Source organism: Nicotiana tabacum, chromosome 22 (genome assembly GCF_000715075.1).
Source record: "Nicotiana tabacum cultivar K326 chromosome 22, ASM71507v2, whole genome shotgun sequence".
Lineage (NCBI taxonomy): Eukaryota > Viridiplantae > Streptophyta > Magnoliopsida > Solanales > Solanaceae > Nicotiana > Nicotiana tabacum.
This window is the reverse complement of record NC_134101.1, coordinates 129,187,893-129,199,896: the sequence shown is the minus strand read 5'-3', so window position 1 is coordinate 129,199,896 and position 12,004 is coordinate 129,187,893. Positions and strand designations below refer to the sequence as shown.

Genomic DNA, 12,004 nt, shown 5'->3' with positions numbered 1-12,004 from the left:
CAAATGCAACGTGATGCAAATAAGCGTTTTCCTACTAGGGATTCGGCATGAAGTTATGTTTTACTAAGCTCCAAACTGGGCTTTGTTCTAAACCTGGCATACACGAGCGGACAACTCGAGTCGAGGAGGGGGTTACGTACCGAGGACCCGCGGGGTCGTCCGGCTTTGTAACTTATCCGAGCCTCTTTCTACTTGGGCATTGATACTAACAGAATAGGGAGTCTCGACCAGCGAGCTTCTCCCCGGAGGTAAGAAGAGAAGGTTTCGGCACAGTTTATATGTACAGTTCAAATAATATCAAAGCAGTAAAGCAGCATTTAGCACATTAGGCTCAAACATGTAAAAATCAGATAAAACCAAATATAACAATTTATCTAAGCTCGAATTTCTAACCCTGAACCGGTGGTTCTGGGTTTTTGGTCCCCAGCGGAGTCGCCAGAGCTGTCACACCTCCTTTTTACGTACCCGCGAGGGTACAAGGGAGTTTTTTCCAATTAAAGGACAATCGAAACGGGATTGGTTTGTTTATTTCAGAGTCGCCACTAGGGAGATTTAGGGTGTCCCAAGTCACCAATTTTAATCCCGGATCGAGGAAAAGAATGACTCCATATTACAGTATGCGTACCAGAAATCCGGATAAGGAATTCTGTTAACCCGAGAGAAGGTGTTAGGCATTCCCGAGTTCCGTGGTTCTAGCACGGTTGTTCAACTGTTATATTCGGCTTGATTATCTGATTTTTATACAAATAGGAACTTATGTGCAAATTTTATCTTTTAACCGCTTTTGTCATTTACTATTATTTTTATCAAGAATTACAACATCGTGGAAAACACATCTCGAACCACGTCACAATCAATGTACCCGTGGTTAAAGCTATATTTCAACTCTGTTGAGATGGGGATTTGGGTCACATAAATGTGCACCCGAGTTTAGGAAGATAACATTATTAAATACGCGCCTAAAGTAACTAGCGTATTGTTATTTTGGGAAAGGCCGTGAAATTCGCTAAACAGCCTGTCCCGAATTCTAAGTATTTTAATATACACATTTAGAGGGCCCCGCAGCTTGTACATTTGTTTATCGAGGCTCATCTCATTTATTATTAAAAGAATTTGCAACGTCATGGAAATGCACCTCGGACCACGCCATAATCAATATACTCGTGATTAGAGACACATTTCGATTCCGTTGAGATTTGGACTTGGGTCACATAAATATACACCCGAGTTTAAGGAGATAATATTATTAATACGCGCCTAAAGCGACTAGCGTATTGTTGTTTTGGGTATGGCCATGGAATTTGCTAAACGGTCCGCCCCGAAAACTGAATGCTTTGACATATACATTTAACGAAGGCCCCGCAGCTTGTGCGTTCTTTATTTGTCGAGGCTCATCTCGTCTTTATTTTAAAAGGATATCCTATAGCATCTAAATTTTCTATTAAGTTTGTCTCTAAAAAACAAAAAGAAAATACCTCGATTAATTACATGCTGAAAAGGCGTAACTTATTAGTTATTGGTTTACGACTGACACAAACGAGAAGTTGCAGTAGAGTTCGTACAAGGAGGGATTGCTCGTGTTCTATATTCTATTATTCGAGAAAACTGAAACATGAGATTGGCGCACAATAGTATCGAAGCAGATTATTTTTAGGCGAAGAAACTAGACATATTCGACCTTATTTATTGACGGGCATACGTATAAGGTTCAGTTAATTATTCCTTACATGTTTGACACTAAAAAACGAAGCGACTGAATGCTGACCCTATCTAACTTAAGTGGTGTTATCACGTGTTTAGCTACACGATTTTTATCTTTTGGCTATAATCCAGATTGCCTAGGGTGCCTTCAAAATACACATTATCTACTGATGAATTAGGGCGAAACAAATGTGATTACTGCGTTCATTTTAACAGACCCTATGTGACGCCATTGTTGGCCGAGTATTACTACTATCCAGCTAGCTTCTTACTGATTTACATGCAACAATAGACTGCCAGACCAAACTCTTTATGGACTGAAAAAATGTCTTATTACATAGTTTGAAAGCTAAACTTTACTTGTTAGACACACAAATATTCTAAACTACAAGCAGCAGAATAAAGGTAATCATGCTCATGTTTGGACTGCAACAACCTTGTGCTTCTTATTCAGCTCCAAACCCATCATTACATCAGTGAATTTAGAATGTGTACCTGGATGTTTGGACAATAAGAAGGAGAAGAAGAAAAGTATCAACAGCAGGCAACCAAACAGCCACAACACAACAACAACAATCAGCAACAATGTCGCCAATAGTCCACAAACGACCAACAGCAGTTTCAAACGATGAAACCCACAGTGGTCGAGTACCAAACAATCGATCCCAGAAGCAGAATAGTGAGACAGTCGAGAAAACCAGAATATTTTGATGCAATAGCAACAGAAATTCAATAGTCACACAAGCTCAGCAAATAACCAACACAACTTCGATAATCAGTAAGACCAAAACTCAATCCACAACATATAGAAGCTCAGAATAGCAGTAATCCCAGCAGAAAACAAACAGAATCTCCTAATGGAATAGTAACAGCCCCAGTTAGGATAACTGGCTTGATTTCTTGTGCAGTTTTTGGACAGTGTTCAGTTACAGTATTTCTGGAAATTTCTTTCTGTTTTTTTTTTCTTTCAGTTTTCTCCAACTCACCAAACCTCTCTGAAGACTAAATTTTCCAGCCCCTTCTTAGCTAAAAATAGCTCTATTTATAACCTAAAAGAGAACCCCCTCAGGTCTGCCTAGAATTTCCAGCCTAAGGTCTGCCCATCCCCTTCATTCCCCATGCCTAAGCATCTTCTTGATGCAAGTCATTTGGTTCCCCACGCCTGGCCTATTGCTCTATTCAAGAGTCATGGGTTTAGTTAAGTATTCATTTAATTCCCATACTCTTATATTTTGTTCTCCATTGTCATTAGGCTAATAGTATTTTAATTACCACTTGACATGTTCTTAAGTTACTGCCTGACCAAACTCTGTTAAATGCCAAAACTACCCTTAAACCTTGCATATTACTGTATTACCCTAACTCCTAATATTCAGTATATAAACCCTTCTGATTTTAGCCAATACTTGACTACTAGCTAATTAAACTCAATACTGCTTTCAGGCTGATCTGTTAGATTCCTAAAGCTAATAGCCAATTTTCTGCCTAAGTTCAGGCCATGATTCAAACTTAAACACACAGGGGTGCCAATCAAATGGTATGAGTTGGCCACATTGGGAGCCAAACCTGACCAACTCAAAACCAATTGATCCAATATGCAGTTAAGGATGCAAACTATGATCGAAGTGCTACTATATCAGGACCTACAAGTATCATCATAAAATAAAAGAAACAGACACAGTAATCATACTGAAATGTAGGCTCCTGATTTTTCAATCTTTCAAGTGAATTCAGTTGACGACACTTATTTAGATGACTACACAAACTATAATATACATCAAACAAACAATAAAACCAACAAACAAGCTCAACATTAACTCAAAACTTACACACATGGACGGACAAGTCAGAAACCAAGACACCAGAACATGAAAGACAGATAGAATTTAAGAGGACAAAAGAAGAGGAAAAATACCTCAGGGAAAGGAAACTAAGACTAAAAATGCTCGGACTCGGGCCAGATCATTTTGGGGTCGAATGGACTTTAATCGAAGTGTTCTCAACTGAGAACACCTCGGCAAAAGTCTATTAGACCCTGATCTTGTTGTTGATTCGGACAGAACCCATAGATCCTAGTCCTAGGGTTCTTGAGGTTCGAGTTAGGGGCTCGAGCCTCTTTGGTTAGATTTGAACGGAACCAAAGCCGTTCAGGGGGTGAGGGAGGTCAGGAGATGCTGTGGTGTGAGTTTGGGGTCAAGGGGTGCAGGTCTGGTTTTTGCTCGAATCTTCGATCGAAGATTCGAGAAGCTACGGGGTGATTCGAGGTGAAAGGTTAACGGATCCGTGTTCAGGATGGTTGGGTGCATCGGGGGTGTTATTTTGGTGGTCATCGGAGTCCGGGGGGGCCGGGTTTACGGCGGGGAAATCCTAGGGTTGCTAGGGTTTGAGGGGAAGGGGTTCTGGAAGATGGTGAACAGTGGGGTGAGAGGTGGGGTTTGGTTTGGGGGGCGTGGGGTGTGATGTGGAGATTATATACGGGGTAGGGGATTAGATCTGGGCCGTTAGATCAGATGATCTCAACGGCTTGGATCCGCTGGTGAGAGACGGGACGGGGTCGTTTAGTATAGAAACGGGGTCGTTTGGTTTAAGTGAGGGGTTGGGTTGAATCGGTTACTGGGTCGGGTTTGGAAACGGGTTGCTAAAAGGGGTCTTGGGCCGTTGGATTGGCCTGGACGGACGGCTCAGATCAAACGCCTTCATACGACGTCGTTTGGGGGGGTCTGCCTGAGGCCTGGTTTGGACTGGGTCGAAAATTGGTTTGGGCCTATTTTTGGTTTCATTTCTTGGCCCAAACGGATTTTCTTCATTCTTTTCTTTTGTTTTCTAAATTTTTTAAAAATAAATAAAAAAACGAAATTAAAACAACCATTAATTTAACACTTAACACAATTATCACTCACATATCAAAAATATAAAAATAGGTTAAATCACACCTTAGAATAAAAGACGCATATTTTGTGAATTTTCTTTTACTAACCGAATTATGGTTTAATTATACATGACATACATATTTGGTACTTTGTTTGATAAGATTAAATAAATCAAAATAAAAGATGGATAGAACCACAAACGACTACCAGCACATGTCACGTAAAAATCGAAAAAATTGTACAGTGAGGCCATTTGTTATTATTTTTTTGATTTCTTTTGGAGTGATTGTCCGTGAAGCAAAAATCACGTGCTTACAATAGGGTACACGCGTAACGTACGAATCCAAAAACTAGTTTATATTAAAATGATTGTATGCAAATTAAAGATTAGAATCCATAGTTCTAGGGTTGCTTGTGGAGAAAATGACATTAATAGCTCGTAGATGTAAAATGGTCCTTCAAATATAGTTTGAGCATATTTAATCCTTCACCTTTATAAGAAATGAACAGTTTAGTCTCCGTTAACAAATACCCTAACACCGTTAGTTAGAACTAACAGATTGTATCCCATGAGATGAAATTCAGGTGAGCAAATATGGGTGACGACCCCAATCGGTTTCTTCTCCACGCTAATGCTCAAGCTCAAGAGTATATTTTTGTGGACAAAAGGAGTTGTAGCTTAGTACAGGAAAGAAGGGGGCAAAGAAACAAAGGAAGGTAGGCTCCATAATTCGAAAGCTTCAAATTAAGGTAAGAAGATCCTCTTATTCAAAAAGCTCAATCTATAAGTATTGAAACTTGAAACTGATGTAAAAATCATGATTTTTTAATGAGATATATAAGTATTAATCTGGGGGAAAAGATTAAAATCCATTAGGAGAAGCTCGTACGTTGGCAATAGGGTTTTTCTTGGGCAAATCTATCGGCAAATCTTCCTTTAAATTGAAATCCTACTGCTGTAGGAAGGATGAAACCTATTAGAGAAGGATTAATTTTTTGCTAATGTTAAGGAATGATTTCTTCCTTGTGTTATCACAATTACTGTGATTCGGTTATTGTGTGATATTCATCTACTTCATATGCCTTTTCAGTTTGAGATATCAGTATCAGTTCATAGTAAAAACAATGCCATCTTGATTTTGTATGGTATAGATAAGTTTTAATCTGGCGAAAAGATTTTAATTTATAGGAGAAGCTCATAGGCTGGGAATAGGTTTTCTTTCCTGGCACATTGTTCTTTTTGGTTGCATATTATACAATTTCTGTTTGATAGTAGACCTTTATTTTATTGTTTTTTATTTTATTTTTCTGTAGTATCAAAAGCTGCAAAAAAAAATTCCCGATAAATTATCAAAAGCTACAAATTTTGGGTTAAAACTTTATTTATCAGTGCCTGTATTCCAACCAGAGGATACTTGATCCGAACTCGGTAAGCTGAACTATTTATCTATTACGGTAAAGAGGTAATATAACCAAACAGGACTGAAGATGGTATAAATGTATTCAATAATTATTGGAATGAAATATTTTATTGTGTTGCAATGAATGGCATTCTTGGAAGCTATTGTGTATGAAATGGTATAAATGGATGACCCATTGCATCAATCATTTTATAAGTTTTCTGTTTTTTTTTTATCAAGAAGCATGCCAGCTACAGTGATATGTATTCTGGTACAATTAGCTTCCATTGAGCACCCAAATGCTTCTATTAGTAAAATACAGTTTGTGCAAACATGTGGAAATTTTTGGCTTAAAAGTTATTTGTAATTTTTCACAACAGGACAAAGGCTATTGGTATAATTGTGACTCAATTCTTTACTTATTGGTTTCCTTTTGGCTTATGATATTTGAATTGACTTCATTTCTTCTCTTTGTACTATTTTCAGCTGATTGTCCTAGGTTTGGAGATGGAAAGCAGTATAAAGCATGAACTCTACTCTGACATTTTTGATATGTCAAATCTTCAATCAAGTCTTAGGTCGACTACCGATACCGGAAACAATGATTCACATGGTATGAACTTTAGCTGATTGCTTCAACTGATAATTAAAATTAGAAATGCATTTGGTATTAAGATTTGAATATCAAATAGATTGCCGTTAATAAAAGAGGTATGATACGGTGCTCTTATTACTGGGATTGCATCTTTATTTGAATAACCATCGAAGTGGAAAACTGAAGGTCTTCATTGGCATTTTAAAGAGTAGTATTCTAAAAAGGTCTTCTTTGCTGGCTACTCTCAGCAGATTTGGATGATAGCAAATTTGAGCTTCTGTTGATTAACCAATGCTTTTTTCTCTCTTTTCCTTTCTTTGTTTGCCTAAGATTAATTAAAATTGAAAGAACTGTATCTCTCCTGTCCTTTCCTATTCTTTCATTTCAAACATTTTAAAACGTTATCGCGATTTGTGAATAATTATGTTAGTTAAATGCTGCTAAGTGGAGATATTCCCATATTTATGTCTGGTTTACTTTGTTGGCTCTCTCCAGCACATAGTTGTGTTAAGTGCACTGACTGTGATTAACATCTAATTCCAGACAGCGATTGGGACGACGTGTGGAATGATGATGGAGATTTGTGTCATGCTTCTACTGATAAATTGGATAAAACATCTGAAATGGACAGGGAATGGCAGAGGCGGCATGACCAATTTCATACTGTATCCTTACAAGTTTAATCTGATTGAGAGTATCCAGAAAAACAAAACTAGATGTATTCCTTTTGGTTGCAAATTCAATTTGTATTTGGTAATTCCTGATGAATTATCAGATTGGATACCGTGATGGTCTTATGGAAGGGAAAGAAACTTCAGCACAAGAGGGATTTAACATCGGTTTTAGGGACTCTGTATATGTTGGATACAACTGGGGTCTTGTCAGAGGTATCACTAGGTGAGTATGAGCATCTCTTTGATGGAATTTGTGGAGATTTGAGTTTGTATTACCAACTAGAAAGTTTCTTCATGCTGCGTTGGATTTAAATTTGATCTTCTCTCTTTTTGTTTTCTTCCTCTTTGTTGAAGTGCTTTTGCCTCTCTTCCTGATGACTTGAAAGAAAGAATGGTTGATACTAAGGAAATCCAGAACAAGTTCCAACATTTACACGAGTCTGTGCAATCTCTTTCAACAACGGAAGTGCTTAAGGTGTTCCATGATTATCTGTCAAAGAAATCGGAAGAGAGTGGTAAAGATGATAAATCCAGCTCCTGCTTGGCCGATGCCAATGACCTCAGCCCCGATGACCATCTTCTGGACCATTACCAGAAAGAGCTACAATCACTTATTGATGAATCAGGGCTCAAATTGCACTTAGACGCAAAGCAATAGCTTTTCCTTCAGAAGTGATGTGTTTCCATCATACTCCATGAAAATTGCATTCAGAAGAAAAAAGATAGTATACTTGAATGCATAGTTTGTATGTGGAATATTTCCATTTTCTAATATTATATGCAAGGTTTAAGTTAAAGTTGTGTGGCATTTTGAAGAGAAATAAAAAATTACTTTTTGACATGTTTGAGCTTGGCCCCATGAGGTAACTAATACTGAAGGAAAAAAGGTAACTAATACTGCTAAAATTTTAGAAATTGGAAGTTTTAGATTCAAGAGAAAAGATATCAGTGTATTGCTATTGTTACTGCATAGGAGAATAGCCTGTTGAAAAGAGTTGAAATCACAGGTCTCATAAAGAAAGTCCAGCACCTTATATTCATGGCTAAATTGTCTGATGTTAGCAGCTCAGCATTTCAGCCTTATGATTATACTATTAATAAAAAAATTGTGAAAGGAATGTAGCAAAGAATTAATATGAAGTGGAAATTGTGAAATAATACCCTAAAAACCATGGCCTAAATATTGAAATGGAAAAAGGTGCTGCATTTGGGTAGATTAGTGGATACTTAAAGTTATGTCTAATGTCATCGATAAAGAATGATCAGTTGAAACATGATAGAGCAGTATCTGAAATTAGGTAATCTTTAGGAGAAATGACTAAAAGTTTATGATAGAGGTGACTTGGCTGAGCTGCAGTTCTTTCCTCTATACACGTGAAGCGACATTAAGTGTGCTGCTCATAGTGTTTAAATCGTTCCTAGCGCGCAGTTACGACCATTTTGTTGCTTACCTTACTTTGCAGTTAACTCTTTGAACACTAGTAATAACCAATGTTTGAGCCGTTAAATTCAATTTGCTCATTTGTGATTACTGGTACCATGCATGTTAAAGCATTTTATTGGCATTATTCAGATTGTAGCCGAGATGACAGATGAAGATCATGGTATCATAACATTTCATGGATACATACATGAAATATTAGCCTACTGTAGCTAAAGCCATAGATGAAAATACATAAAACCCTTAACAACACTAAAGCATGGATAGGCATCATCCTCGACAAATAAGCATAATAGCAGGTTCTATCGAATTATCGAGAATCCATGATGATGGTTTCCATCATTCAATCCCAATCAACTCCCTTAATGCCATTAAGCTGAAATCTTTGCACACGCTGGAGGGTTGTGACTTGTGAGCAGCAAGCCAGTTGTTCCTGGACCCAAACAAACAGTTGCTCCTGGACCTAAGATTCTTGTTTGCTCCTAGAAATGTATTTTGTCTTGGGCTTTCTTGGTCTGACAGGCTTAATTTATAAAGAACTTGCTCCCCGCTGATGTCCACCTGTGCCACAATGGAAACATGTGTTCCGATCTGTAACTCATCTATGGAAACAACTTTATGTAATTCAAGATTTGATCCTTATCATACTAGTTTGAATATGAGCTACAAGGACAGGATTGTATCAAATTCTACGAGTTTGTAACTGACCTTGAACTGGCATCAGCGACAAGCTTGAATTGGTCTAGAATGTGCAAATCCTGCTGCGCTGCGCCTGAGGTGAGGTTCCCATTTAGATGTTGGCGTGACTGTTTCAAAAGCTTCCACGAGCAATGCTACCTTTCTCTTGCGATCTGGTGCAAGTTTGTCCACTGCTCGTCGGAGTGCAAAATCAACCATCCAGTCCTCTGCATTTTTCCTGTCATCCATCATCTGATGCTTGAGATCAACTTTCTCTGCTTCTGGATCTGGCTCCACTGGCAGGAAATTTGGGGCTCGTGGATTGAATTCTTTTGATTCCCCTGGCTCCTCAATGTCAATGCGCCTGGCTATGCCTCTCAGGTTTGTGTAGCTCTCAGACAGTTCTACACTCGAATCATATTTATGTGTCTTCTTATCTTTAAATCTTGGTGCATCTTTGATTTGGTTCAGCTTTTCCTCACATGCCTCAGTTGTTGAATCTGCTTTGACACCAGAAGCGCTTTCAGTTCTCTTGAGATCTGCATCCACTACCAATTGTTTATCATTACTGCCATGATCATTTTCATTTCCTTGTTCACAGCAATCTATTTTTGTTTTCGCGTCTTCCATCTTGACAGCAATGTTTTCATCAGAACTTTTTTGATTGTCCTTGCATGTTTCATCTTGTACTTCATTGAAATTGCAAACATCTAGCTCTTGATACCCCATAAGTGTAGTTGCATCATCATCTTGAAGAGTTGTATCGTCCTCGCAAGAAGCTGAAATTTCATCTTCTAGACAGAAGGTAACAGCAACCTGATTATCCATTGTTGCTGCCTCGCCATCTGCTAGACAGGGACCGCGCTCATCTTCTGGCTTCTCAGCTATTTCCTGTTCCAGAAAGAAAGTGGCATCCAGAGAGTTATTTGAGGTGTCCACAGACGCTTCAACACACTCATCTATGTCAAATTCTGTGTGCGAACAGGCAGATTGTGAGTCATCATAATCATAACTTATTCCAGAGATGATACTTCCGTTATCCAAGGTCTCTTCCAGAATAGATGATTTTTCCATAAACTCGCCGCTGCCAACTGAATCATCAACCAGTGTGATGGGCTTTATATCATTTGAGATTGAACCTGTTTCGCCTTTGCTGTTTGCATAGTACTTCTCTACATCCCAGTCCATATCGGAAGCTTCAGGCTCTTCTATATCTAATTCACTATGCATACTCAAGGATTCACAATCTGCCTCTTCAGTAGCACCTTCATTTAGATTCTCTGCAAGAGAGAAGCCAAGGATGTTAATTTCTGCTGAAATATCTTCTCTCTTTTGATCAAGATTGCCCTCTGTATCATCTGCTGCCACTTCACTGCCTTCATTCGAAGTTACTAGATCATCTGCCGAGTTTGTGTTTTTACTAATGGTATCAGCCATCTCTTCCCTTTCTTTGTTATAAATTTCGATAAAAAAATCTCTGTCGTCGTCTTCATTTGTCAGAGGAGCTACCTCTGTAGGATTCACTATTGATTTTGGTACATTAGCATTCAAGCCTAATCCATGGGGATTAGCTCGACGGGGAGATAGGCATCCCAACTTGAAGTTCCTCTGAGTCTTTAATGCACGCCTTTTAGCTGACAAGAAACACTTTAATGGAGGCAAAGGAGGGTGATGATGGCCATTAAGAGAGCAATATGTGTAGGGGCAGACCTTAAAAACAGAAGTTCCATCTGATTCTGTTGCTCCGGGACTAAGTTCAAGGTATGAAGGAAACTTAGCTTCTTTCAAAGTTGACGAACATGTTGCTCTTTCAACGTGGAAGTTTTCACACAGAACAACAGCTGGGGAACATGATTTCTTGGTTGAAGCTCTTACTGGTTTAAAACTGGGAGTTTTTGTCAGGGTGGTCCTCACTAGTTTCAAACTAGAAGTTCTAGCTAAACTTCTTGTTGGTTTATTAACAGAAGAACCTGAGCTTAACTTTGAGTTATTTGAATTCTTTCTGCTAGAACTTTGAGAATAAGTTTGAGGGCTCCTTGAACTAACCTGAGACTGCTCTTTCCTTGCAACAGAACTGCTGGTGGACTTCATATAATTTGGAGTTGACTTCTTTGGTGTTGATGAATTAGTAGTGCTATGGACAAGAGGTGGTGGCTTTCCTGGCTGAGGAACATGCCTTCTGAATTTGGGTGAGTGACGGATTTCATATTTTGAGAGCTTGGTTTTGCCTGATTTCTTCATCATCTTTGTCTTGAGGTCAGCTCCTCTGTTCTTGATATCATGTTTTGGTGATGTTGGTAAAGATGGTTTGAGGTTCATCATTTGTTTGTTGGCTTTAATATGATCAGCTTTGATATCAAGCTTGTTTGGAACCTTTCTTTGCACCATCTTAGTTGGTTGGAATAGGATATATCCTTTTCAAAGGAAAACCACAAGGATTTTTGGTTATGAGGTGAGGTTTTCTTGGGTGTTGCTTCTTCTTGAGATAGAGGACTTTGAGATCATGAAGAAAGGCAGTTTTTGAAATCTCAACTACCAGAGATTCCAAGTTTATTTCCTTTGGTTTGTAGCCTTCTTTTTATTTTCTTGTCTTGTTTTCGTGTGTGGGTGGTGGGGGGGGGGGCGCTTATTGCTTTTTGGTGTTT

The 12,004-nt window shown here is 38.5% G+C and overlaps 2 protein-coding genes across 2 annotated transcripts; one reads left to right on the top strand and one right to left on the bottom strand.

Annotated features, from left to right (window-relative positions):
* The first annotated feature begins 5,079 nt into the window (after positions 1-5,079).
* Positions 5,080-8,037, top strand: LOC107818408 (uncharacterized). The gene is made up of 5 exons (XM_016644412.2): positions 5,080-5,321; positions 6,458-6,584; positions 7,110-7,231; positions 7,342-7,463; positions 7,595-8,037. Exons 2-5 carry the CDS (start codon positions 6,479-6,481, stop codon positions 7,896-7,898), a joined length of 654 nt encoding a protein of 217 aa, XP_016499898.2. The 5' UTR covers positions 5,080-5,321; positions 6,458-6,478; the 3' UTR covers positions 7,899-8,037.
* A 697-nt stretch (positions 8,038-8,734) lies between these two features.
* On the bottom strand, positions 8,735-12,004 carry LOC107818407 (uncharacterized). Its single transcript, XM_016644411.2, has 2 exons — positions 9,390-12,004; positions 8,735-9,242 (listed from the first exon to the last, which is right to left on the bottom strand). The coding sequence occupies exon 1, from the start codon at positions 11,745-11,747 to the stop codon at positions 9,402-9,404; it is 2,346 nt and encodes a 781-aa protein (XP_016499897.1). The 5' UTR covers positions 11,748-12,004; the 3' UTR covers positions 8,735-9,242; positions 9,390-9,401.